The 25,652-nt window shown below is 38.8% G+C and overlaps 1 protein-coding gene across 6 annotated transcripts in view; it reads left to right on the top strand.

The window, feature by feature from the left end:
• Window positions 1-3,246: 3,246 nt before the first annotated feature.
• HELZ (helicase with zinc finger) overlaps window positions 3,247-25,652 on the top strand; it is a 92,812-nt gene continuing 70,406 nt past the window's right edge. For 3 of the 6 annotated variants that reach the window (XM_075518521.1, XM_075518525.1, XM_075518523.1), the window contains exons 1-3: window positions 3,247-3,342; window positions 20,526-20,753; window positions 22,565-22,601. In XM_075518521.1, the coding sequence (XP_075374636.1) occupies window positions 20,544-20,753; window positions 22,565-22,601 (247 nt within the window). In that variant the 5' untranslated portion in view covers window positions 3,247-3,342; window positions 20,526-20,543. Of the gene's footprint in view, window positions 3,343-20,071; window positions 20,093-20,525; window positions 20,754-22,564; window positions 22,602-25,652 lie in introns of those variants that run through there. The other 3 variants (XM_075518522.1, XM_075518527.1, XM_075518526.1) reach the window with 3 other exon arrangements.

Raw genomic sequence — 25,652 nt, forward strand, 5'->3', positions numbered from 1 at the left:
GCAACATACACTGTTGCTTTTCTTCTGCTCCCAGACTCCATGTGACTAGCTGCTCCTGGTCTCCTTGGGCAAAAGAAAGGGAGTGTGCTGCAACCAGTGCAAAAACTCACATTCCTCAGCAGAAGCCTAGTACTGTGAGCTCTCCTCTTGTCATGAAATCCCATTAGTGAGCATAGCACATGGGGATTCCAGGAACTTAGGAAGGCTGGACAATTCTGCAAATGCAAGCCAGTAGTCAGCACGTAACACATCTGTTTCTGTGCCCAGCCCATGCTGAGTGAAGACCTGGCTTGTCAACTCAGCCTGTAGAGTTCTGAATGATGTGTTTGATTGCAGAGGTTGGAAGCCAAAATTGCAGCTTCCACTGGGGTAATATGCATTAAGGAGAGAGGGAGAAAGAAAGAGACAGACATCTTATGGAGTCCCGCCCATAGTAGCAGCTAGTATTATAAGCTTATTTCCTTCAATTATCCTTTAATACTGTATTGAAACGTGTCAATAAAAGCCACAAGAAGTCTCTTCCTTTCCACGTAGTGTATAACCAGTTGCTAGTGGCATACTCTGCCTTCTGTGCTGTTACAATGGAAGTGGCTCTGAAACCAAAGTTTAGTTATGTTAAGGCCCTTCGGATTTGGAATCTCATCCTTTAGGCCAGTTGCTGTACAATTTGCACTTCGAGCAGAATTTCCAAGGTTAATGAGTGTTTGGAGCCCAAATTTGTTTTGAACCAACAGTCCTCATCTTTCTATCTGGGAAAAAAGACTATGAAAGAGCTTGGAGAGGACACCACATGGAAATAATACAGTTATTCCAATCTTGCAGGCTCAGCGGCAGTACTTGAACAAAATAGTGCTTGGCAGCCAACCCCATCTCAGAGCTGCTGGCTCCCTCTGTAGCCTCTGGCATGTCCACTTAGGGTTTATACAATACAATTAACCAGCCTACAAAATAGAGTAAAACCTACTTCATATAGGGGCTAAGAGGTTTAATTTAAGTAAGAAAGAAGATCATAAAAAGCAGGAGGTGTAAGGGCACAGTCTCCATATTGTGTTTTATACACAGCACTTTTTCTGAGATGGGGGATTCCCCTGCTGCCAGAGTCCTTCCCCAGCTCCTTTCTGGGCTCTTTCTATAGTGCTGAGTTCCCATCTTCTTACAGCAGTCTTTGCCTTTCAGTACTTTCAATCTAGGAACTTTAAAAGAACAGAGACAGATCGCAATAAAAGTCTCTGTCATTGAACAAATCCTTCCCCGTATAACTCAGTTACTAGCCACACACTTTTTTTCCTAGCACAGTATAAAGAAATACTGTCAGAACAAATGGACTCAAAAGTTAATGACAGCTTATGTGACAAATAAACCCAGCAAATTTCTGTCTCACCCCAAACTGAACTGCAGAGCATATATGTGTATTTTTAGATATATACAGACATATAAAACTAATTCTATTTTCCAATGCTTTTTTTAAAAATTATCATTTATTTTAAAGAAAACCTTCCTTGCATTTTGTAGCAGAAAAATTTACCAGTAATACGAAAGCTCACTAGGAACCAAATACAACCAACCTCCAAAATAAAAGGACTAATTCCACTTCAACAACCTTGACTGAACGAGACACAAAGTTAGTTAGATCCTGAACATGGTTTTACCTTTATCTGATTCACCGTAACTGCCCTGGTCGTTGCACAGTGCCCATGGAAAACACCCAAGAGCCACAGCATGCCCTTTGGGCTCACTGGGGATGGTGTCCGAGGCGGGCAGCTGGGGACCAGCAGAGATGGCCTACGGCAGGCTCCACAGGAGGGTTTTTGTCCTCCTGAAATGGCGTCTCCTGGGTTGAGGCTGGGACCAACCACACTCCCCTCTGGCAAGGCCTCTGGTAAGCACTGAAACAGTTAACTACACTCCCAACCGTATTTATTAGGTTGAATTAAAAAGTGGACTGATTTAAGTCTGGGGCTGCAAAGGCAAAGGATTTCTTTACATTTATTTCCTTATGCATTTACATTTTTGCAAGGAGCTCTCTCTTTATAAATGCATTACTGATGAATATTGAAAATATTCTTGGGCACAAGTATCTTCATGCAGTGGCAATGCATCAGAGGCTTGGCTGGTGGTTATTCTTCAAAGAGTTAGGAGGCGTTAAAAGTAAATTTAAATATAAATGTATTTAGGAAAATCCAATACTAAAATGATCTGGATCTTATAATTATTTTAATTAAAGTAGAAGGAAAAAATTTTAAAAAACACTGGAATCCTGCTTTGTTGATAAGCTTTATTAACATCCTGAAGTAAGCTGCTTTCCCCCAATTTCTTGTCCACTTTGCCCTGAAGCACGATGGCCTACGCACTGCGAGGGGCACGCATCCGTGGCGGCTGAGCCAGCAACGCCTTGAAAAAGCCAGTTTGCAAAACAGTGTAGGTATTAAGAATTGATTGCCAAACATTTTGAAAACGCAGCTAACAGGGAAGATTACTCCGTGAAAATAAAACTGTTATGCAAAGCAGTTTCTGGGATTCATGCGCAGCCACAAACGCACTACCGACAGTCCTTCAGCAAAGGCAGATGGGGTTTTTAAAACTCGGTGTACAAGGTGAGCTGTTCTAACGCCTGGCTGCAGCCTGCGCACGCGGACCCAGGTTTCTGCAAGTTTAAGGGAAGTAACTTTTTAAAAACAAACCAAACCAAAACACAACAGTAGAATAACCACGAGGAAAACCCAACCTTTTCAGCACAGGTGGACTTTGTCTCGCAGCTTACCGGGCGGGACCTTCTCTACGCGTGTGCGCACCTCCTACCCTGCGTTAAGGAGGACGGTCCGCGTCGGCTCCGCGGGCGCGCAGCGCGTCTCCGCGCGGCGGGCAGCGCTCCGGCAGGGCCCGCGTCTGCCGGCTGCGCCAGCGCCCCTCGGGCTTGGCAGTTGCTGCGTGCGTGTTGAGGCAGTGACACGATTCCCAGGAAAGGGGAGGGGGTGGAAAAAAGAGAAAAGACAAAAAAAAAAAAATCCAACGAAAAAACCCGAGGTTGCCGGGTTCCAGCCCAAGCGGCGCGGCAGTGCCCCCTCCAGCCGCTGCGTGAGGGGAGAGCTGCGGCCCGGAGCCCGTGGCTGCCCTCCGCCAGCCGCCGCCTCCCTCTATAGTGCCGCAGACGGGGCCGCGGGTCCCGGTCCGGTCGGGTCAGGTCCCCGTCCGGTCCCGGTCCCCGTCCCCGTCCCGTCCGCAGCACCCTCCGCCTTCCCCCGCTGGCCGCCGGGCCGGGAGGAGGGCGGGGGAGGGCTTTCCCACAATGCTTTGTGGGGACGTTGACAAGTGGATCCAAGATGGCGTAGAAAGTAATGACAGGTAAGTCAGGACTTCCCCATTCGCCCCCCGCGGGGGCCGAGGGTGGCCGGGCCTGGCTGGAGAGGGCTTCGGGGAGGCCCCGGGGGACCCTCGGTGCCCCGCAGCCGGCCGAGCGGCCGAACGGGGGCTGCCGGCCGGGCCGGAGGCTGAGCGGTGCCGGCTGGAGAGGGCCCTGTGTCTGCGGAGGGGCCTGCAGCGGCAGCCGCTCGGGGGCTGTTTACGGGCAGGCTCGGCCGGAGCCCCGGGGGCTGCCGCGCTCTCCCGGGGGCCCGCGGCTGCCGGCGGGCGGGCCGGGGCGGCCCTGCGCCCGGCGCAGCGGGGGCAGGCGGAGAGGCCAGGCTGGAGAGCCGGAGATGCCTTGCACAACCCCGGCTTCCCCAGGCTCCGGGGGTGCTCCGTCAGGGAGGAAGGTGGGGGGATGCAGAGGGGTGGGAGTCAGCTTTGTTTTTGTTCCGGGCGGGGCGGGAGGGAACGGCCAGCGACAGCCATGGAATAACAATAATAAAATAGAAGTAAAAAAATGGTTTAGGTAGGGTTTGTTGAAGGGTGGAAAAATAAATTGAGAGAATTTAACAGCTGTTGTAAAATTAACCCTCAGAGCAATGAAGGCTTGGTGGATGAGCGTGTATTTTTGTTTTCTGCAGGAAGGCTTTGTCAGGGCCGAGTGGCTAGAACTTGGGAGGTCTAACACAGATCCCGAGATCACCTTTTGTACAATGCAACTGTTGTGAAACTGAAAATAGGAGAGTTAATACTGCAGGTTGTGATACAGTCCTCCTAACAGAGACTATACATATATATATATATGTGTATATATATTTAGGGCAAATCCCCAAGTAGAGGAAGCATACATGTTACCCCTCCTGGGGGGGGTCATGTCCTTTTATTAATTTCCAAACGAGTGGAGTTGTTTGGCTTCAGTGCATTGTTAGTCAAACTGCTGTTGTTTGATTATAGTAACATGAGTAGACATACTCTTGATGGAAATTAAGAAATAACTGCAAGGAAACAGTTACAAGATTGCTTTCTAATTAATAACAAAATGAGGAAGAGGTAACAAGGTAATAGGATTTTTGCGTTATCAGGGATACAGTGAGCTTGAGATGAAGTTTTAAAATTACATAATATATTTCACTTTTCATTGAAGAAATAAAATAATTCAGTTGTAAGACACAAAAATGTCCTAAAAATTAATATCCCCGCTGACAGATGAGTGCATCACGGCTAGTCTTGTTGGGATGTTTTAAATTGTTGAGGTCTTCTAATGTTGTTCTTAATAAATAGTGTAATTGAAACAAGGCAAAGGATAAAATACCCCCCCCTCCCCTTTATTTATTTTAAGAAAAAACACATTCCTTTGTAAAAGTGAAAATATAACCAAATTAAATGAAGTGGTACTTGGCAAGTTTGCATTATTTTCCAAGACTGATTGGTAGAAAAGGGAGGTTTTAAAGTAACGTGTTTTCAATTCAATTGTTTTAATGCTTTAGAGTCATAGCAGATTGTGAATGAAAACTCTGGGTTTTTTTTAAATGGCAAAGCTTGTTTGATTGGGACAGTCTGGGGATGCTGGGCAGCTTGCTCGTCCTTTGTAGTGAGGAGCTGATTTTGAACATGCAGTTGAAACTTAGATGAGGGGAGAGTGTACAAGTGCCCACCACGTTCCCTCCCCCTCCTCGGGATGCAAACTGAGGGATTCGCTCTTAGATGAATCAGACTTTAGTAGGCTTAACTTTTACAGTGCAGAAGTTGTGAGTGGCAAAAGCTGAGTTAAGCTTTTTTTTATTGAACTTTAATTAGCAGAACAGTTTTTCGTGTTGGTAAGTGAAGGAACATTTTATGTGTTATTACTGATAAAATTGAGTTCTCTTTGTAATTTGTTATGAAAGCAGAAATTACTTTTTTTTTCCCCTAGCTGAAATCACATTTCTATTATCACTCCTTACCTCCGTGAGTTTTTTTGACTTATCTAACATACAGAGTGTGTATTTCCCCTTCTTTAATTCGTACAGACCCTCTGCCTTTTTAAGTGAGCCAGATCAACTTTTCTATGAAAGAGGCCTCTTAAAGCTTTAGGAATTGAAAAGTTGTAATAGCTGGGTTTTTTTGGGGGGGAGGGGGAAGCTTGTAAGTTGTTGTTGCTGTTTTCTGGGGGTTTTTTTGAGTTGTTTTTTTCTCTCCCTAGCAGACTAAAAATTAAAGGGAGATGTGGAAGCAGCACCTTAATCTGTAATATGTCCCAGTTCTGCTTCTTGATCTGTCACGGAGGATCCTTTCCCTTTGTGAAATCTCATTGATTCCAGAGAAGTTGCTCCTGGGCTTTGGGATCTGTATTAGTAGATCTGGTTGCAGGAGAAGGGCTGTAGTTTGGAGAGAACTTCTGCTTGACGGTTAGATTCATGGAGAAATTCCCATCTCGAAAAATGTAAGTAAGAATGTCTGGAAGGTTTGAAGAGGTAGTATTTCCAGGTGGATAGGGTACAGGCCTAGTGCTTGAGAGATCTGGACAGCCTCATGCAAATCACTTCACCTGTTATGCTTCCTTTTGAAGGAATTTAAAATAGGAATAGTGAATCTTACCAAGTTGTAGAGAGTCTTGACGCCTGTGGATGAAAGAGGCTATGTAAGAGCTAGGCAGTATTATTACTAGTGTTTTCCAACTCTGTTAATTTAGTAGTCTGATGAAATATTTTCTCCATCGTTGGCAATTATTTTTGTTACTAAAATCCCCTTTGCAATTATAGCTGGATCTTCTTTCTGACTTTCAGTGTGGTTTTCTGGTTTCTTTTTCTTTTTATTCGTTGCTTACTACCATCTTACATTTGCTACTGCACTTTATTCTAGGTGTTTTCATTTTAGTAATGGCAGAAGCAATTGCTGGAGCAATTCAGATTATTAGCTGAAAGCCCTTGAATCTTTCACCTCACTGGCATTCACTCCTGAGGTCAGTGGTACCTAGATAGGTCTGGTAGCAGAAGTGAAATCTAAATTAGAAAAGTCTTTTGTAATAATTTAAATCCTGTCCCCTGGGTACAGCCTGAATAACTAGGGAAAGCCCTGGGAGCTGGCTTGGAGAACAAGGAGGAAGGATGGTGTTGTTCTGCTCTAGCTTAGGGATAGAGTTGTTAGACAGCTGGTATTCCCCCTGCCTTGGGGATCAGTAGGCCAAGATCCTGGTCAATGTGAATCCTGTCCTTACTTTTTTCCTAGCATTGTTAAAGACTTCCTCCTGGAAGTAGATCCCCAGTGTTCCTCTTGGTGCAAGGTTGCTAGTGGCTCGTTGTGGGGAAGAAAATAGCAAAGTTTGTATTCCTGATCTTCCCTCCTGCTCACCTATCATAGTTGTTTAATAATTTCTCACTTCTTTTGTTGAGGTCCTAAGGCAAGATCCCATTATTGCTACATGGTATATGCATTTTTCCCCTTTAAATGGAAGTATTATGGGTTAGATGATCAGAACAAACAAGACCTTCCTTTTTTTGTTCTTGTTTGTCTTGCTGTTTCTTCTGTGGCCTTTGGCAGTAGTTAGCACTTGTGTTTATGTATATCAATGACAGACATTTAAAGACATCATACTCTATATGTTTGATTTCTTACTCCCTTTGGTAGACTTTTGTGATTGTCATTCTTTTTTCAGCGAGGAAGAAAAGAAAGATAACATTAAAAAAGAGACTGCTTTTTCAAAAGTTTGCACACAGCATTGATATGGAATAAAAAAATGAAGGAATGCTTGGTCTTCTGGAGATTTTGTCTGGGGAAGTAAACACTTGTTTTCTCCTGGGGGGCGACGACGACAACACAGAAAATAACTAAACTTTATAGATAGTGAAATTAGGAGTCTGCAAGGTCAGACTGCTCTACAGAAACAGTCCAGCTTCTGGCGATTTTATTATGGTGGTATTGATATTTAACTCAAGTTCCTTATTCCAAACCAGTCTTGCTTACTGAGCTTTCATCTTCTCTTCACACAAATGTTTACAACGTGAGGCTTCAACCAGAAGCAATCACTCATGTCTGAGAAACACAGAAAAGTGACTATTACTGTCGGAAAAGAAGTGCTTAGGAATTTAAGCAGGAAGATTGTAATTACCCATGGGTGAGAATTTGTTTTTCTGTTGCATTTCCATTGCACTGCTAGTTGAAGTTAGAGGATACTTAATGTGGCTATAACATAATATCCAAATATTTCTCTACAATTTTATATGCAAATTCATTGTCATAAATTTAATAGAAATGCGCTGGTTATTTACCCAGTCTTTTCTCAGAGTCCTCCAAAATACCAAATTGAAGACTTATGACAGGAGAGCCAGATAAGAAATCATGGATTTCAACCTTCTTCCTTCTTAAATGTAATTTTACTACACTGAGAGGTTCCATTTCATGACTAAAAAGTTTGAGTGGTTACTATGGCCCCATCCTACTTCTGAATGAGTACAAACTATCAAATTTTCTAAGTGGCATGGAGTCTTTGTCAGATGTTAGAACACTCGCAAGAAGGTAATTCAGAATTAACAACGCTGAACTATATAGCTTTTCCAAGAAGCAGTAGGTACACAGTGCTGCTGAGTTGGTAGCAAGAGTTTTTGTAAGTGATTTTCTGTAAAGAGATGTTTTGGAGATGTTACTGTAAACTGTTGTGCGATTTGTTTCTGTTAGTCTCAGGAAGTACCACTTGCATGAAGAATGATGTTTTTAATCTTTGGCTTATATGTGATCTGGGGAAATACATTTCATGATCTCTCCTGTTTGTAAGCAGTAGAAAGGCTGATGATTCTCAGAGCTGTAATGACTAACCATTGGAAGCAAAAGAATAGTAGAATTGTTAGGTATGAAATTTTGAATGTTGGAGTGGCAGGAAGCGAAGGGTAGAAATGTGAGCAGTGTGTGGATTTGTCTGAGCTGGTTTTATGGTAGTTAGGGTAAGTGTTATTTTAGAAATGATCTTTCAGTCTGTGAATTTCACAGTTGTTTTTTTTTTCATAGTTATATATAGCAAAAATACTGTATTCATCAAAACACTAAAAATTACACTGCTTAAATATGCTTAGAAGATCTTTCGGAGCCCTTCAGACCCTATGGCAAAAGGGAAATAACATAACACAGCAAGAGCTGTTTTTGAGAATCTTGGTTGTTAGTAATGCGGCACGAGTGTTTAATTTGCTGGAAAATATTTAGTGGTTCAGCAAACCAAGAAAGTAGCAAATCTTTGTGGACATAATAAATGGAGAATGCCACAAATGAAAAGCACAGTGGTTTTGGCAGCATGTAAAATAATGCTTCTTCCTTATATACCTTCTCACTTAATGTAAGACAATCTGTATTTTTGTAAGGGAAAATTTCATTTTATCCTGGGATAATTTGGGGGGATGGGGACAGGCAGTGTGCTTCTGTTCCCAAGTAATGTTCCTTCGCTGCTCTCAACTAAATTCCCCATCAGCTAGCCGGATTCCTTAACGCTGGTGACCAGCCATGATAGCTGCCTTGCATCTGCTCCTCTGCCATCTCGGGAGCCAGAATTTGTTGGGCTTCTCTCATTGTCTACACAGGGAGGTTGTTAAGGGAAATGTCTTTTTAGCATAGTTCTGAATCTGTGCTAAGGCAGCATTGTAGCCGAGTGCTGTGGGTATTTTATTGAAGTGATGTTTTTGATTATAGTTGTTTGTGCTAACTGTTTTGAGGTAACTGTACTCTGGCCGTATCTTAAGACACTCACACATTTGGAATGGTGCAGGACATTAGTTTTGTCGTTTGAACTGACTGATATTACTTGGCTGTAGTTTTGTTTATATTTGTTTGGCTAGGCTAGACACTGTTTTTCTTCTTCCGAAGTTTTTTCAGAATTATGCCATTAACCACAGTAGGATCGTTACTCATTCCTGCTGATGTCTGTTCTTTGAGTGGGGTTTAAAATACGTGACTGAATCTCTAATGATCATTTCAAAAGGAATGAGTAGCGTGAATGCCATTGGGAAACTTGTGGTGTTTTGGATACAAGTTACGGTGTTGCCCGTAGGGTTTGCTGTGCGAGGAGAACTTGGGAATCCATATTCTATTCTCAGGAGAGGTCTAAAAATTGAACCTGTTGGTAGTATTATGTTTGTGCATTTTGAGAAGAGGAAACAGGGACGTTACAAAAACATTATCTGGATGCAGAAGGGTTAATATCATTAAAATACAGTTAGAAGACAACTCCCCAAATCAAGCTTGGGTATATTATGTCAAACTATTTGAAGCACAGTCATGTAAAAATGAATTTCAAAGGTTATTTACAATAAAGATAGCAATTTTTAGTGGTGGAGGTTAGTTATTGCTTTGAACTTTCAAAACAGCACACAAAAATATCCTACACAGTTACATAATAGGTATGATTTTGGGAAAGATGTGTTTGGAGTATCTGTGGGTGGCATGATTGTGTTATTAAATCTGTTATGGTAGGACCCTTTTGTACTAAGCACTCTATAAATGCGTAACAAAAAACTCAGTCACAGTATTATTCACTACTATAATAAATTTAAGTTCATTATAATGCTGCAATGAAGACTGAGGTATACTGAAAGAAAATTTTCCTGGTTTTGTGTCACAACTTTCTGGCCTATTTCTGTGTTCAGTTTGTGAACTGTGCACTATAACTGATATTCAGCATGAAGACTTTTACATTCTTTTGCCTCTTGAATGGATTGAAAGTGTGATTCATGTTTTGCATCTCAAACAGAAAATTAACTTAGGGCTTTTTTTTCTCATCCAACTGTAAAACTGTGATATATATACCCATAGCACCTGCATTTGCGCCGGTGATCAAAGCTGTGTTCTTCAGATAGGTCTCCTAGTCATAGGGGTGTGCTGCTTTGCAATACTGGGACATGTCAAGAGTGGAGAAAGTTCTTGTATGAAAATGAAAGTTTGGCATTTGAGGAACGACTGTTTCCGCATCACTACATTATCCCTGTTAAGAAGAGAAAACTTGGATTAAACCACTGAGCTTTGGAGTTTGCACGGGGTTTTCCAAAAGGGGATATTCTGTGAGAAATAATTTCCTAATTTTAAAAATACTTTTATTGCCGAAATCCAAATACAGCTGTATTAGAGGAAGCCACAAATTAAACACAAGACTGAAGATTAGGAACTGCTAATTTGGTTCCATCTCCGAGACTGATTAAATTGGTGAGCTTTGGCAAGTGAACTGTGGTCAAGTGCCCTCTGAAGACTGTTGTATGTATGAGTGGCAAATTCAATGAGTGTCATGGAAAACTTCGTGACATGTGTTGCATTTAAACTTCTGAAACACATTTGTAAATATCCTGATATGTGTTTTGTGTTGAAATGATGCTTGGGATTCTTCTTTGACTCCCCTTTGCATTCCTTGGGAACACTCATTTTGTACTTGCTTGGCATTTTGAAAATTAGGCGACAGATGTTTAGTCACATATACACAGATGTACCTATATATCATACAGCAGACATTTCTCAAAAAGGACTTTTGGCAATATCTTATGACTCAGCGGAGAAGAATATTGGTAATTGCATGACTGTGTAAGTCCTTAAGATTAATGGTGTTCACTTTTTTCGTCAAAATTATTACTGAACATTGTAATGTGAAATGTGCAGAGACACTCAGGAACAAGGCCGTGTTCTGTTATTCAAGTGTTTAAAAGACAGGTTCTACCACAAGTAGTTTATAGTTTTAAAAGTTGTGAATTATGGTGTTTAAAACAGCTTTTGGAATATGAATACTGTATTCTTCTGGAAAGTGTGTTTGAGTTTGAGACTCGTAGGTTGGTGCTGCTCCATGGAGAGCTGGCTGGTTGTGCAGTGCTGATTTTTCCCTTTGTTTTTCTCTGGCAAATTTCATTAAGAGAAGCAAAGATTAAATTACTTTACTAATGCATTTTTTTAAAGTAAGTAATTGGTGATGTTGTTATGGGGATAAGATGGTAACCATGGGACAATATTTCAATTAAAATGTCCTCATCTTGGATAAGTGTGAGAAACTCTACTCTCAAAAAGCAGTAAGAACATATAGGTATATGGAATACAAACTGCTGCTGTTAACTGGTTATTATGAAAGATTGTTTACGTGAAGATTTTCTATGAAGGAGCCAAAAGAACTTTAGGTGGGGCAGAAGCACCACCTACTATTATGTTACCTGATCCTTACTATGACATACTCCTCATTTCAGTTGGTTATTACTTGCCAAATTTTAATTATTTGGGTTGAAATTTCTCATGGTAGGTGTCTATCCCAGGGTGACTTTTTGGGTGCTGGAGGGAGTGAAGGGGTCTTCCAACACGGTTCAGTCTTTTCTAAAAATTGGGCAAAAAATACATTCTTAAGTTCACAATAAAATGGAAAAAAAAATCTAATGTCCTATAGCGCTGCTTTGTAAAAAGTTGAGATGTGGTATAGTATGATGTTTCTGCCAAGGATATACTTGTTATCAAGCCTGTGAATAATCTGCTGAGCGTTGGTCAAATTAGCATTTAGTACAAATCTAAAAGATCATCCCTGAAGTGAATATACTTCAGCCTGAGCTAAACAGGAGTTCCATACAGTTTGAAGGCTAGGGCTTCTGCATTCCTCCCTGGTGTGATTTTGGACAAAAATGAGAGCACAGAGAATTCCCCTTCTGTACTGCCAATAGCCAGTTCCTCTTTCCTACCAGCTCTACCTTCATGCAGCACGGAGGAAGCAGCAACTGGATTTAAACAGAAGGTGCAAAATGCAGATTTTTGCAGAGTATGTAGAATAAATGTGGATATGGGGGTGGCTGAACAAGAAAACTGAGATTGAAAAAATATTAGTGTTAGAAAGAAAGGAATAGAAGGAAAGCTCTACTGTGTAGGTACATATAATTTTATAATGCTAATACAGTTGTTTGTTGGAATACAGTTTCACTATTTGCATAAATTAGAAAGTGTTTAATAAATGGAGTAGGGAATAGCAAAAAAAAAAAAAAAGGCAAATCATACTTAAGCCCTATCTTTGCTACACTTCGTTTTCTGTATTTCTAATCAACGCTTCCATCTTGTGATGTAGAGAAATGCTGAATATTCCTAAGTCACTCTGCAGATACTGGGTGTTCTGCTTTGATCATATAAAGGGCTGTATAGTACAGGGCAGACCATAATGGGGAAAAATCACTTTTAGTTGTCTTAATCTGAATATAAGAAGTTTATAGAAACTTTTGGCTTTGATGTGTTTTAATGTCTTAATTCTTTGTAAAATGGGAATAATGTCAGAAGGATAAAGATATTTTCTTAATACTTGTGAAGTGGTTGGTCACAGTATTTGTGACCATTACTGCAAAGTTCTTGAAAACATTAAAATGCATCTTGAGAACCAGATTTGAGTTGCATGCAGTAAATAAGGCCCTAGACCCTATGCTGAAGTATGTAACTAGGTGTCTATTAAGCAAGCAGCTTCTGGTCTGCCTGCTCATTCAGCCAGGTCGCCCTTGGAAAATGTAGTATATGACTAATACAGTTAAAGGCTGTATCATAATGCAGACACACAGGAGGGCCAACATAAGCTTGTACAGATACTTTTGTCATTAAACAACCTTTGAGTATTGGACTTTACTATCTAGTATTTGTACTGTAATTTTAATGAATGCAATATGTATATATATATTTGCTTTGTGTAACTAGGAATCTTGTGTCTGTCAGTTATGGATGGCTTTCAGACAAAGCGTGTACATGCCAGGTAGATGTTGTGCTTTGACTTGCCATGTATTTTGCTTAGTTTCATCAAGATAATGTTTTCAGACAGCTGTGTGAAAAAGGATCGTTTTAAAGGCAGGAGATGAAGGTATTGGGGATGCTTACCTGGTGGATGGGGTGGTTACAAGTGCTGAGGCCATGATTTACTTTCAGATTTTGAGCCAAAGATAGCCAGTTTGTCCACATGTAAATGTTGCTGCTGATGGCTATATAGATTGTCCTTTCTGCTGCATTTTCCAAAATGAAAATAAAAAAGATTGGTAAAGGTAATAAATTGTTAACAATCACTTAATAAAGTGTCTGTACTGAAATCATAAGTGGCATGCAATAAAATCTAACTCGTTACTATCTGTGATGTATGTAAAGTGATTTAAAGAACACAGAGGATCCAGATGCAGAAGGCATTTGCTCTTAATCTCAATTGCTGCTATATTTTTAAAAAAATATTTAATCTCAATTGCTGCTATAATTTTTGTTACTACTGTTATGTGAATGGTAATCCACCCACAGGCACTTGTTCCTTTTTCAGTAAATGTGGATGTGTTTATTCTATACATTAAGTTTACAGGATCAGACTCAAGGCTCCATTTATGTGGCCAGAGATCACTTGTCCTCCTAATTTATGGTGCTCTCTTGGTTTGTCAAGGTGGAAGGATAATCTAAGTATTTAATGGTAGGGGGCATCATGAACCTCTTAATTCCCTTTTTTTCCCCTTCCCAAAATAAAGCATATCGTGTTCCTTAGAGGCCATGTAGCAGAAGTTCTTGCTGCTGTTATGCTATATAGTAAAACCTTGACATAAGCTTTTCTCATTCTGTATGCTCCATTTCAGATTTAACATCATTTTTGGAATTTAAAGTAGGGTCATTTTGCTTGGAGTTGTACAACATTAACCAGAGTAACTCAGTTATTTCAGAAAACTGATTAGATTGTCCTCTTTCAAGGGTGGAGACTTTTGTATTTGTTCTGTAAGGTGTGCAGTACATTTCTGAGGACTGTGTATATCTAATATTACTGACTTCAGTCATAATTGCAATAAATGAGTGCATAAGATCTCTGCTATTATATTTTTCTTAAAATAAAAAAAACCGCAAAAGCACCTTTCATATAATTCTTTTCTACACCCTGTGCATGAAAGATGCACCATCCTTTTCTCTCTCTGTTAAGTCTTTCACATTGGTATAGTGCACTATCATTATCTACTCTCATTTTATTAAATGATTTCTGAGTGTGGGATTATTTATGATGTGTATGTCATGACACTAGGAAAGTGCATTTTTTCTGTGTGTGTCTGTAAGTGGTTTCTGTATTTTATGCAGCTGTATTTTATTCCTTCCTGGAGGCTTGAATAAAATGCTTTATTGTCTCAAGGCAAAGATAAGTTTATTTTATCACTATAGGTAAGGAAAATAAATAGATATTTAATTTTATTTTACTAATCTAAAGGTACTTGAGTGCTGTTTTGGAGTACTACAAAAACAATTATATAACATTATCTAGAGGTGCAAGCATGCCTTAAGATGGGATAGCTAGAGATGCCAGAGCAACCATATAATATGATTTAACGGTAGATAGATGTATTATTCCCTATTTTAGTATGTGGACTGACAATGCAGTTTGTTTGCAGAGTCTTGATAGTTGAATTTCAGTGACCCATCATTTTTAACTGTAATATTGGCATGTTCACAGTAGCTAACATTTTTCTGGTGTAGTATCCTCAATGTATTGTAGTTAATCCAGATTATTAAATAAACCCAGATCTTCCCATACCTGTGTAAATTAAAGTATCTTGTCAGTCTTTTCCTGATAATTTTGAGTGAGAGGGAACTAGGAGACTCTTCAGTCACAGGGATTGTGTCCATACCAACTTTCTGACTTCCCAAATATTACTTTTCTGTATTATGGAAACAACAAATTTTTGAGGCCTTCATATGTGAATTGCTTACAATCTCAATTTTACCAGTAACAAATTTCAAAAAGCTATGCGATGTGTATTGCTAGTGTCTGTAAGTCTAAAAAGTTTGGAAACTCTGCTTTAGTGAAACCTGGAAACTACTGGATGGATCCTTGAGCAGTTAAGCTAATGAATGCAGTTTATGGCTTTCATCATTATGGGCAAGAAACATAAATAAGATTTTTCTTTTACCGAAGAGTGATATTTTGGTACAGTGCTGTCTCTCTCACTGGGTAAATGGCAGCATATAGCAGTAACTGATGGGGTAACTGACCTCTTGGTATCAATAAGAGGCTGAATTATAACTTCTCCTTTCCCTGGGTGGACTTAAAAAGCTGGGTCTCTGTTATCTGTCTCGTTACACATTTTTCATAAAACTTGCAGGATCTTCAGGACCCTTTAGACTTCTGTGAAATTCAGTTCAAATTGACTTGAAGTTCAAAAGTTACTGGAGAAGGACAGAGCAACCATTCTCAAAAATAAATCTAGGAGATCTCTTCTTGCCTCTTAAATGGAATTGCTGGGAAGTCATGATAAAACAACTGTCTCTTCTTGAGGTATTACCTTAATTTATTACATGTTTAAAACTTCTGTCCGGTTTGGTGGCCAGTCTTTCCAGTTTGCGAGAAGGGCTGAAAAATCACAAAGGGTTAGGAAACACAGCGTGGTCACTGCATGTGTGAGACCTTAGAGAGGGGCAGCATGAGTTGAATTCCTGCCCTGCTTTCTCTGAGCCTGTGCCAGCTTGACCGCAATAGGCAATGGAATGGCAAACCCTTCTTCTCCGCTCCTTTTCTGCAATACAGTGGGCTCTTAACAGGAGGACACAGCTGAATAGGTTTGGCAAGGAATATTTGGGTGCTTATTTCTCACAGCAGAACTGTTTGAAGGGTTATGGATTGTAATGGGAGGCAGCTGGAGAGGCTCTTCCCCCTGCATGTTCCCCGTGGCAATGGGTCTCATTCATTTGCTTCAGTTTGCGAATCCCAGGATGTGGCTCTTGAAGTATATTCAATTGACAGTAAATTCCTACCAGTCTCACTGTAGGACTGCAAGTTGAACAACATTGCTTTAGCATAAATCTTTACAAGAGATGTTAATGTCTGCTTAAAATATGCAAATATTTACTGACTTGTCTACTGTTTGTCAGCTTGGCATGCGAGACCTTGGATCTGATCCTTCTGTCTTGGCAGACATTGGGAATTTTGCCAATAACATTAATAGGAACAGCATTGTGCCCTCTAATCTGTTTGTTTATGAAGTACAGCAAGAGTTATCTGGCTAGATGCTTTACAGTGAATTGAAAAAGCATCTGTCTGAAATTTTTTAGGAACTGTCATGTGCCTTAACTTACTGTTATCTTAATGTATGGACCCTTTGGTTCCATAAAATACATTGGTAAGCTGTGAAGCATGAAAGTGCACAGTCATGAGTTAAACTGCTGTGAAGCACTAAAATTTTAGTTCACGATGTTCTCTCCTCCTACACCGATTTTTAGTTTGAAGTTGGACTCATCAGACTGTGGAGTAATTCTTCAAAAGTCTCCTGTGCACCAAGCAGGAACAGTGTTTACTTGAAAATAAATGACCATGTAGATCACATTGTTTATCACTCTTCTTCCTCAAACTGTCCCTTCTGCCTTTCCCAGCCACCTCTGCAGTTCTGGAGGGGAAATGTGCAGTTTTATTTGGAGATTAGATTTTAGTTACTCTTTTCATGTTTGTTTACAAAATACCTTTGGAAAGAAGGCAAAATACTCATTAGGAATATTGAACCTGAAATCATTAGTTGTAGGGAAAAAAACCCAACCCTCACAGTTCACTGAAAAAAACCACCAAGGTTTAAGTTACACTAGTTGGAACTAACCAGATCTTTTAAATGATACTTTGTGGAAGCGAAGCTGAGCACAACGTGGCCTTCAAAGAAATGTAAGATCAGTAAGTTTTCTGCTTAAAGGCAGGAGGTTTTTGGAGGTACGAAGTATAATGCCAGGGTTAGATTTCTGGATTAGCCTGTGAGGAGGAGTTGTGTAAACTTCTGTCTGTGCTCTAGTCAACGTGATGCTTACTGTCATATCAGGTGGAATTCACAGGCACCGAGTTTAAATATTTTACTTGAGAGTATAAATCGGGAGCCTTTCTGTAGGCAGTGGTGCTGCTGTGAGATGATTCAAAGCTAAGAAATGCTTTGAGTTGACCCCTGATAATAAAGGCTCTGCTGATAAGACATTGTGCCTGTATTTCTAAGGAAGGTCCACCTATTTTAGATGTGTAACTTTAGATAGTGGGAATATGCCTGTTTACTGTTTCTTCAAAATTTTGAAGATGTATTAAACTTTGCTATTAGAATAAATTGTTACTCAAATTTGAATTTAGAACTCTACTGGCATGTGGTTCTCCAGGACATTTTGAGCAAATGAATAATCCTGACATTTGTCTGTTACATGCTTAGTATTTTAATTTCAGTTTTACAGATAGAAAAAGTGAAGTGCATAAGTAATTTGCTCAGTTTTGCAAAGAGAGTTGGGAATATAGCACAGACCTTGTAACACTTTAGCTTTCAGTTCTAATCTGTAATAATTTCTGCTCTTGGCGTGAATGTAGAAATTCCAGTTTTACTTTTCAAATTTTTGAAAATAAACATTTTTAGAACTCAAAATAAATTTCCTTTGACAAGTGTCTCCATTCCTTGGCTGTTAAAATATGAACTGTTCTGAAATAATTTTAAACATGAGTACGTCAGGTATGACAATAGATTGGATTTTAAGAAAGCATGGTTGTAATTCCCATTCACATAATCTAGCCTCAATTGCTAATTTAGGCACAGCTCAGGGGACCAAAACTAGGAGCACAGGTTTTTAAAGAGTCAGCAGGAATTGCTGAGTGCCTCCAAGGAACAGTTGGAGCACCTGGATTGGAGTCTGGTGCAAACTAGTAGTAGATAGTGCAAATACCCAGTAAGTGTGTGTGTCTGTGTCTGCATGCATGCATATAAATGGAACTGAAATGAAATCTGAGAGCCTGAATGGATCATTTTCCATATATTGTCCACATACTGGTGTTACGATTAGATTTTTTTAAAAAAACAAATTACACTGCAGCAGCTCCTTATGTAGCACTGTGTCCCGTGCACTGTGACTTCAGAGGTTTTTTTAATTACACTCTGAAATACTGATAGTGTGACTCAGTTTAGCCCAGTTACCCAAACAGCCTGGTCCTGACTTCTCTTAGCTCCACTAAACTTAATCCGCAGGTTATTGCTTAGGGTCAGTTGCTTACGTCCTCTGAAGTGCTCTCTTCAGTCTCCAAGTTGACCCAAAGAAATTGTGTGGCCTTTGCAGGACAGTAGACCACTGCTGGGTGTGTAAGACCCGGCTTCTCCTCAAACAGACTAGTTCCAATAGTTATTAAAAGACAGCTGGTAAAGCATAAGACAGCTGTTAAATAAAAATGTTTTTCTTTTACATGGTGCCATGTTGGAGACAAAGGGCTGGATAACGCAGCTTTCAAATGCCTGTCAGTTATGCTGGCCAGGTCAGTTAGGATAGGATCTGTGTATAAACAGTTCTTCGGGAATAAACACACAGAAGCTCTGCTGAGAGTTTTGGTCAAAGGAATTTTGGTTATATGTCAGCCAGGAAGTGAAGAAATCAAAAGTACAGCAGAGTTCATGAAATCCTCTCTTTTCAGTCCCTTAGGAGGAAAACAGAATGTACATGAGAAAAACATCAATAAACTGTTGTATTACTATTGAAGCAAATCCTAGATTTGTAAAACTCACTGTGGCCTAAAATGTTAGTGAAATGGAAATCAGTGTAATTTTTAGTTGTATCTAGAAAGGATCCTTGCATAAACAGCTTAAGAATACCTAACATTTATATAATTGAAAATATGTGCTTAAGTGTTTTTAATGTTAATGGAGTAACTCCATGAATGAATTGACTCCTATGTATGGAAATACAAAACCTACTTGCCTCTTCCTATTCTGATTGAAAATGGGGACTTATTTTTAGCAGAAAGAGAAATATCTGGATGAATGAGGTAATATGTTGCAAGGTCATTATTAAGAGACAGGCATATGTCACAGATTTGTATCAGGATAACTGCAAATTTATTCATGCTTGCATTCCTTCATTTTTGGGAAGATATATTGTTGTACATAAGAAATTTTTATATAAATGTTGTAAAAGGGAAGGTGGTTTAAGTCAAAATTGTCTGGAAAAAACAATATTGCTTTACATTTCTATATTGATACTGAAAAGCAAATTTTAAGAATGGAAGAGAACACATAGAACACTATGTCATATAATATATGAAAAGTCTTGTTTACATTTCTACTGTATATTGGCTTAGGCATGTGGTAATGAGAAAAGTGGGATAGTGAATTATTTTTCATATAAGGAAAATGCATTTATTTGACCTTCAGATTAACTTCTTGAAGTTACTTTACCTTAGTTTGGTTAAAACCCTAAAATTATCAAGTATAAAGGAAGGTTTTAGCAGTGAATTTTTAAAGTGGGCTGAAGATAGTTATTTGAGACAATCATGATAGTTGATATATAATCACAAATATTGGTAGTCTGCTGCTTGCTAAAAATGAAAATAAGAACTCATATTTTTTCCTCTTTTGGTTATCAGAACACATTTTTGTGAAGTCAGCTTTAAAGTACAGTGTCTCTAGGAATATGTATCATGTATTTAAATATTATGTCAACAAAGGGAGAATGTAGACAGGGATTGTAGAAGTGCTTTGCTTTTCTGCTGGTGGTTTAGATTGTGGATAACCATTTGTCTCAGTTTATTGGCAGATAATGCTGTCTGTCTTGTATACAGATTTTTATCACAACTGTTTCAATTTTTTTCCCCTAAAAATATTTACTTTAAAATTATCTAAGAAGTTCTGCGTAAAGGTGTTGGTGTGGCAGGGCTATCTAGGCTTTCTCAGGCGTAAATGGAAATAAACCAACTGAAGGAAGAGAAGCGGTTTCCTGTTGACCTCCTGTTCTTTCTCATTCATCCTTGTCCATCCCCATCGTGCTTCACCCAGCCGGAGAGAGCAGCTCCCTCCCCTGAGCGTAGGTGAGGAGTGCTTTGGAGAGAAAGGTGTCTTGGAGGACATGGCTGCAGGCTCGCAGAAAGAGCAGTTGGTGGATGAGTTGTATTACTTCCAAAGCAAAGATCATGCTGCCAATGAAGGCCCAAAAGCCTCTATGTTACAAAGTGCTTAAATCCATGCTGACTTTAAAATTTGAAGCCACTACTTATATTCTTAAAATCAGTCACGGGCTTAATAACTTCTTGAATTAGAATCAAAACCGAGAGCTGGGAGCGATGGAGAAGAGACTGGGAAGACGTTAGTTAGTGAGGAAGACTGGGATAGGAAATGCGAATGGCATAAAACGAAGGGGATGTGATACAACACCTTGAGATGGGAATGGAAGTTGGTTGGCAAGTTGTCACTGCCATTATACAGCTAACCAACATTTTATCATCCCCTCTGCCCCCACTCTAGGATTTCTGTCCCTGAGTCATGGCAGACAGAAGACCAGAGAAGTCATGTGAACAAGCATGTGAATCTCTTAAGCAGCAGGATTATGAAGTGGCAGTGAAGCATTGCACAGAGGCTCTCCTTTCCCTCAGCCAGTACCCCCCAGCTCACCTCCCGGAGGCATGCCAGGCAGAAATCGACCGCATCAAAATCGAGACTCTTCTGTATAGAATTGCTTCCTTTTTACAACTTGTGAGTGTGACTCTTTAATAGTATCTAGTGAACTGGAAAGAGCGATCAAATATCTTGTGCTGTCAAGATTTAAATAAAATTCAGAGTTTTTCCTGTGATTGGCATGTTGGTTTGCCACAGAATCCCACTTGCTAAAGCATGTATGAGGCTTCTGTCTTGTAGTTTTCCCTGATCTGTTTATTTTTCAGGATTGGGACCTCTAAGTAGTTTGGGTCTGAATCACAGTTCTCTAAAAGAATGAAGAAAAAATACTTAAAAAAAAAAAAGTTTTAAATATATTCCAGGAAGGCAAAATACCTGGTTTTAGGGTATTATGTTTGTACAGTTATGCTGAATTACGTACCAAATTACCTTATCTTTAAAGAGCATGAAATTAAGGTTGCAAATCTAAACACTCAAAAAACAAAGTTAAGGAATGCCAGAATTCAGATAGCTGGTTCATACCTAATTTAGCTCCATTGGCATAGGCCTAACATTAGTCTTTTAATACTTGATCATACACTAGTTTTCCATTGCTAGGCTAGAGCATGTCTGGTGAAAGATGTAACTTTTAGGCTCTGGCAGATATTTAATGGAAGTGTGAAAACTGGGCTCTTTGTAAAGGTTTGTAAATGCAAGACAAGAGGCATAACCCTGAATTATAGGTGATCCCATCGCCAAATTTGTGTCCTTCCTTTAAAGCATCAGAGTGCTACGCTTTCTTAAAGGAAAGGACATGACAGTGCTTAAGAATAAACCTATAACCTGCTTAATGAACCTACATTTTTCCTTACCTTTCTGTTTTGGAAATATTATTACAGATTTACAGGGGCCTTGTCCACCCCAAATCTTCATGTATTATTCATGGTATGAACAGTTTCATCCCAAGTGGAAAAAGTTTGGCCAAGTTGTAAGACCTCGCTGGGCAGCTTTAAGAAAAATCTTGCCCATCTGATTAGGGAGCATTTTTAAGCATTCTTTAAATAGGTAGCTGAATTGGACTATTCAGTATGCAAAACAAGGACTGGGAAACTTCTTAAATTAAGATGTGACCTATCTTATGGCTCCTCAGGGGAAGAGATTCAGAAATAACCAAGGTTTTTTTTTTAATGGAAGTTGTGTTACTACAGACTTGACTTCTCAAAATTATTTACATAGGCCAATATGCAGATAGATGCTTAGCAGTATTTAATACGTTTCTGACCTGGATGCCTTTGAAAATCCTGTGAGGCACCTGTCTGGATGTTCATCATAGTGAAAATTATTGCAGTAAGTCTTCAGGGGCTTTGGAAAAATACTTGTAATCAAAACCTTCCTATTAAAGACGTGAATTATATAGATACTTGAAGGCTTATAAGTAAAAAAAAATAAAATAAATTCAAATTTTCCTTCTTGTTTTACTAAACGAAGTAATTTTTAAAATCACCAGTGGTGAGACAGAGTAAAATAAAATACATACCTTACAAATTTCAACAGCACCATATTAGTGCAAGTTTAAAAAAAAATTTAGTGGCTAGAAAAGAAAGTTAAGTTTTTGTATTTTTTCCTAGGTGTTGTGAGCCACCTACAAACGCATACATAAACATATACCTTTGCCCATTCATGTTCCTCTTTTAAAATGTCCATTTGCTGAGAATTTGAGAAAAAGTCAGCATTCTAAGAATTAATTATATTATATTTGACATGTGACTGATGTTCTTTACATGTTCCACCCTGGAAAAAACAAGATAATGGATTCTTAAAAGTTTTAAGAAACTTGTAATTCAAGCATGTAGTTGTTTATGCGAACTGGAATAATGCTATTTTTAAACTTTTCATGTTTTACCTTTCAGAAAAAGTATGGGCAAGCAGATGAAGACTGTAGGCATGGTATGCTTATTTCTTTTTTTATTACATAGTGTTATAAATTGCAGTCAGTTGTCTGAATTTTTAAAACTGATGCCCAGATTTGTTAGTTTGCTAAGAATGTTTTTTTTTCCTAGTTAAAATTATGTATCTGCTTTATAATACTTTTCCTCCTTTTTTTTTTTTTTTATTTTTTTTTTTTTTAGAGAGAGATCTCACTATTTTGTAACTCGTGTTCAAGTACCAGACCTCAAATGCATGTCTTTGGCACAGCGGTGCTATTTGGCTAATAGATACTTCAGCATTCAAATGCAGGATGAATTGATAGTGTTAGGAATCTTGTGAAGATGAAGACAGCTGATTGTTCCGTCTTTCTTCCTAGGGACATGGTGGATATTTTGGTTTGCGTTTTGGGACTTGATTCAGAGAAAATCAAGATGATGTCCTTACATTTATTCCTATTTGTTAAAGCTTCCTGATGTGCATATGTCAGATTGAAGTTGAGCCTTTCATGTTTCACTGCCTTGTTCGGTTGGGGTGTTTTTAAGGGAATTAACCATCCTTGCTAATGTTCTGTTATTCATGTATAATGCAAGGGATTCAAAACTCACTGAGAACTCTTTGCTGAGTTTGGTAAGCATTGGATCAGAGTTTATCAGTTAGATTTGGAAAGTAAAGGTGGGTAGATCCCACCTTTCAGTTTTTAGTTCCTTAACTACTCTTGAATTTTAAAGGAAGTTTCCTCAAACCACAGTTTTGTTACACAGACTGTGTGATATACTATTCTGACATTCCTGTGCTAGCAATGATGATCTTTAAATTGTTCCTTTCTGGTTTTGTGTGGGGTTTGTTTGTTTGTTTTAAATGCATTTTTCTTCACTGATACTCAAGTCATAGTGTGGGGAATTTGTGGGGCTCTGCAGCCTGCTTGCAGAGGCCCACAAAACATAACTAAGAAAAGTAAACTTGCTTTCTGTAGGTGTAAATTAAAGTTTAACAAATTGAAAAAGGCTGAACATCGCTTAATCAGTACCATTCTTAAAATAGCCTGGATTTTTTTTTTAAAGCTGCTGCTTTTAGCTGTTGATATATGCCAAGGGTGTAATATTCTGACTAACATCATAGTGGTCTTTCATGATGGCAAATAAAAGTGAAAGAGAGACATATGGAAAGATGAATGATGGTTAAAGGAGGTAGGAGAGAGAATGCTGTTTAATGAGTAGTATTCTGATTGATGAGATCTGATGGGTTTGTCATAGGGGTAGATGGGTGACATTCATCTGTGAAAACTTTTTTTGGCATATGTGTCAGATACCAGTATCTCAAAGGAACTGTCATGTTAACTATTTTTCTTCTGTCACTGGACGGGCATAGGAGTGGGTGGAATAGGAGCACTGATCTCTACTTTTTTTTTTTTTTTTTTTTAATTAAGTAGAGAAAACAGCTTTCAAATGTATATTCGTAACAAAGAAATAGCGTCCACTTTAATGTTAATTTCCTTAGTTCATGCCAGCATGTTCTGCAAATATTTTTTCTAGATCTAAAACTGGAAAGGACATATGAATATGAGGACATATTTCAACTTATTAATGCTATATTTATATATGTATAAAAAATGTTGTGTGTGTGTGTGTGTATATATATATATATATATATATTTGTATACACACACGCCACCCCCCGTATTTTTATGAATACATGAATGAACTATTTGGTTGTGGTTCCCTATGATGTGCTGTTATCAATTGTAGCCCAGCATCAGACAGTTTAGAGTATCTGCATTTGTGATCCTGAAGGGCCTTAGTTTTAGTTTTATGTTTGAAATACCCTTGGAAAGAGACAACCTTAGTATGGACTATGTGATACTCACACTTCCTTAATACTCACAATTTGTTTTAATAGAGTTCTATTCAAGCTGCTGTTCTGTCTTTTTACAAGACTTGACATGTTGCATACGTATGACAGTGTTTTATTTTAACCTCAATGATAAGTATATTTTAGAATAGCTAGAAAAATATATGTTCTTTATAGTATGCTGCTTGCACTGTTACAAGGAATGATGATAATTTACAATCTGTTAAATTATTCCACAAATCTTTAACAAAAGATAGTGGTTCCTGTGTTATAGCTTTTTATGTGCAACTGTATATTTTAGCTTGGTACTACTATGCAGTTAATGATACGAAATATCATAATTGGACATCTAATCTTTGAGGTTAAAATAGCAAACTGTCAGACATGTTAAAGCTATTTCTGGCGCTCCTTCTTCTGATTTGGGAAGTAAGCTCTATTCTTGGAAATGTGGTCAGTATCATCAGAGTGGTGAATTCAGACTAATCTTTGAGGCACTTCATGAACCGGATTTAGTTACCATTTCATTCTGAAGAGATGTCTAGTTGGTTTTATGTGAATGTTTTTTGTGGGACTATTTTTTCTTTAGTCTTTCACGCAATTTCTGTTAACGATGTGAATGTCAGTTGAGTGAGGAGTTTTGATTTATTATTCTAAAATGTAATCCTGAAGTTGTGATGAATGTAAAATTCCTGTTAGCACTAAGAGGAGCTGTTTGCATCTGCATGAGTAGCAGCATAAACACAGATGTCGACGTTGCCTGCAATAACAGTAATACATATTACAATTCTGTAATCTTACACAACTGTCCAGCCTTCTTTTCAACTCACATGCTTAGCTTACTAGCTTTTTAGTCACTCTGGCATTTCGTTTTCTGGACAGGTAATATATATGAATAAGTGTTACTCCTGCTTGCCTGAAGCACGTCTATATCGTGAAATAAATCCTTTCACTATTGGAAGTGTCAATGAAAGTGTCTGTTTGGCTAGGTATCTGATCCAGTGCTAGAAAGCATTAGGAAAGTTTTCTGTTACATGGAGCCTGTAAATTTCTGGACTCAAACAATTGTTCCTATATCCTGCCCTTTACAGTGTAAGTGAATAAAAGCCCTTTCAAAGTAGCAGGAATTGACCATGAGGAGGTTAGCTATATTTGGAAACGACAGGGCATGCTTTTTGTGAGCATGAATGGATCTTCCTGAGCATGTTTGTGTTACTGAGAGGT

This window comes from Mycteria americana, chromosome 16 (genome assembly GCF_035582795.1).
Source record: "Mycteria americana isolate JAX WOST 10 ecotype Jacksonville Zoo and Gardens chromosome 16, USCA_MyAme_1.0, whole genome shotgun sequence".
NCBI classification, from domain to species: domain Eukaryota; kingdom Metazoa; phylum Chordata; class Aves; order Ciconiiformes; family Ciconiidae; genus Mycteria; species Mycteria americana.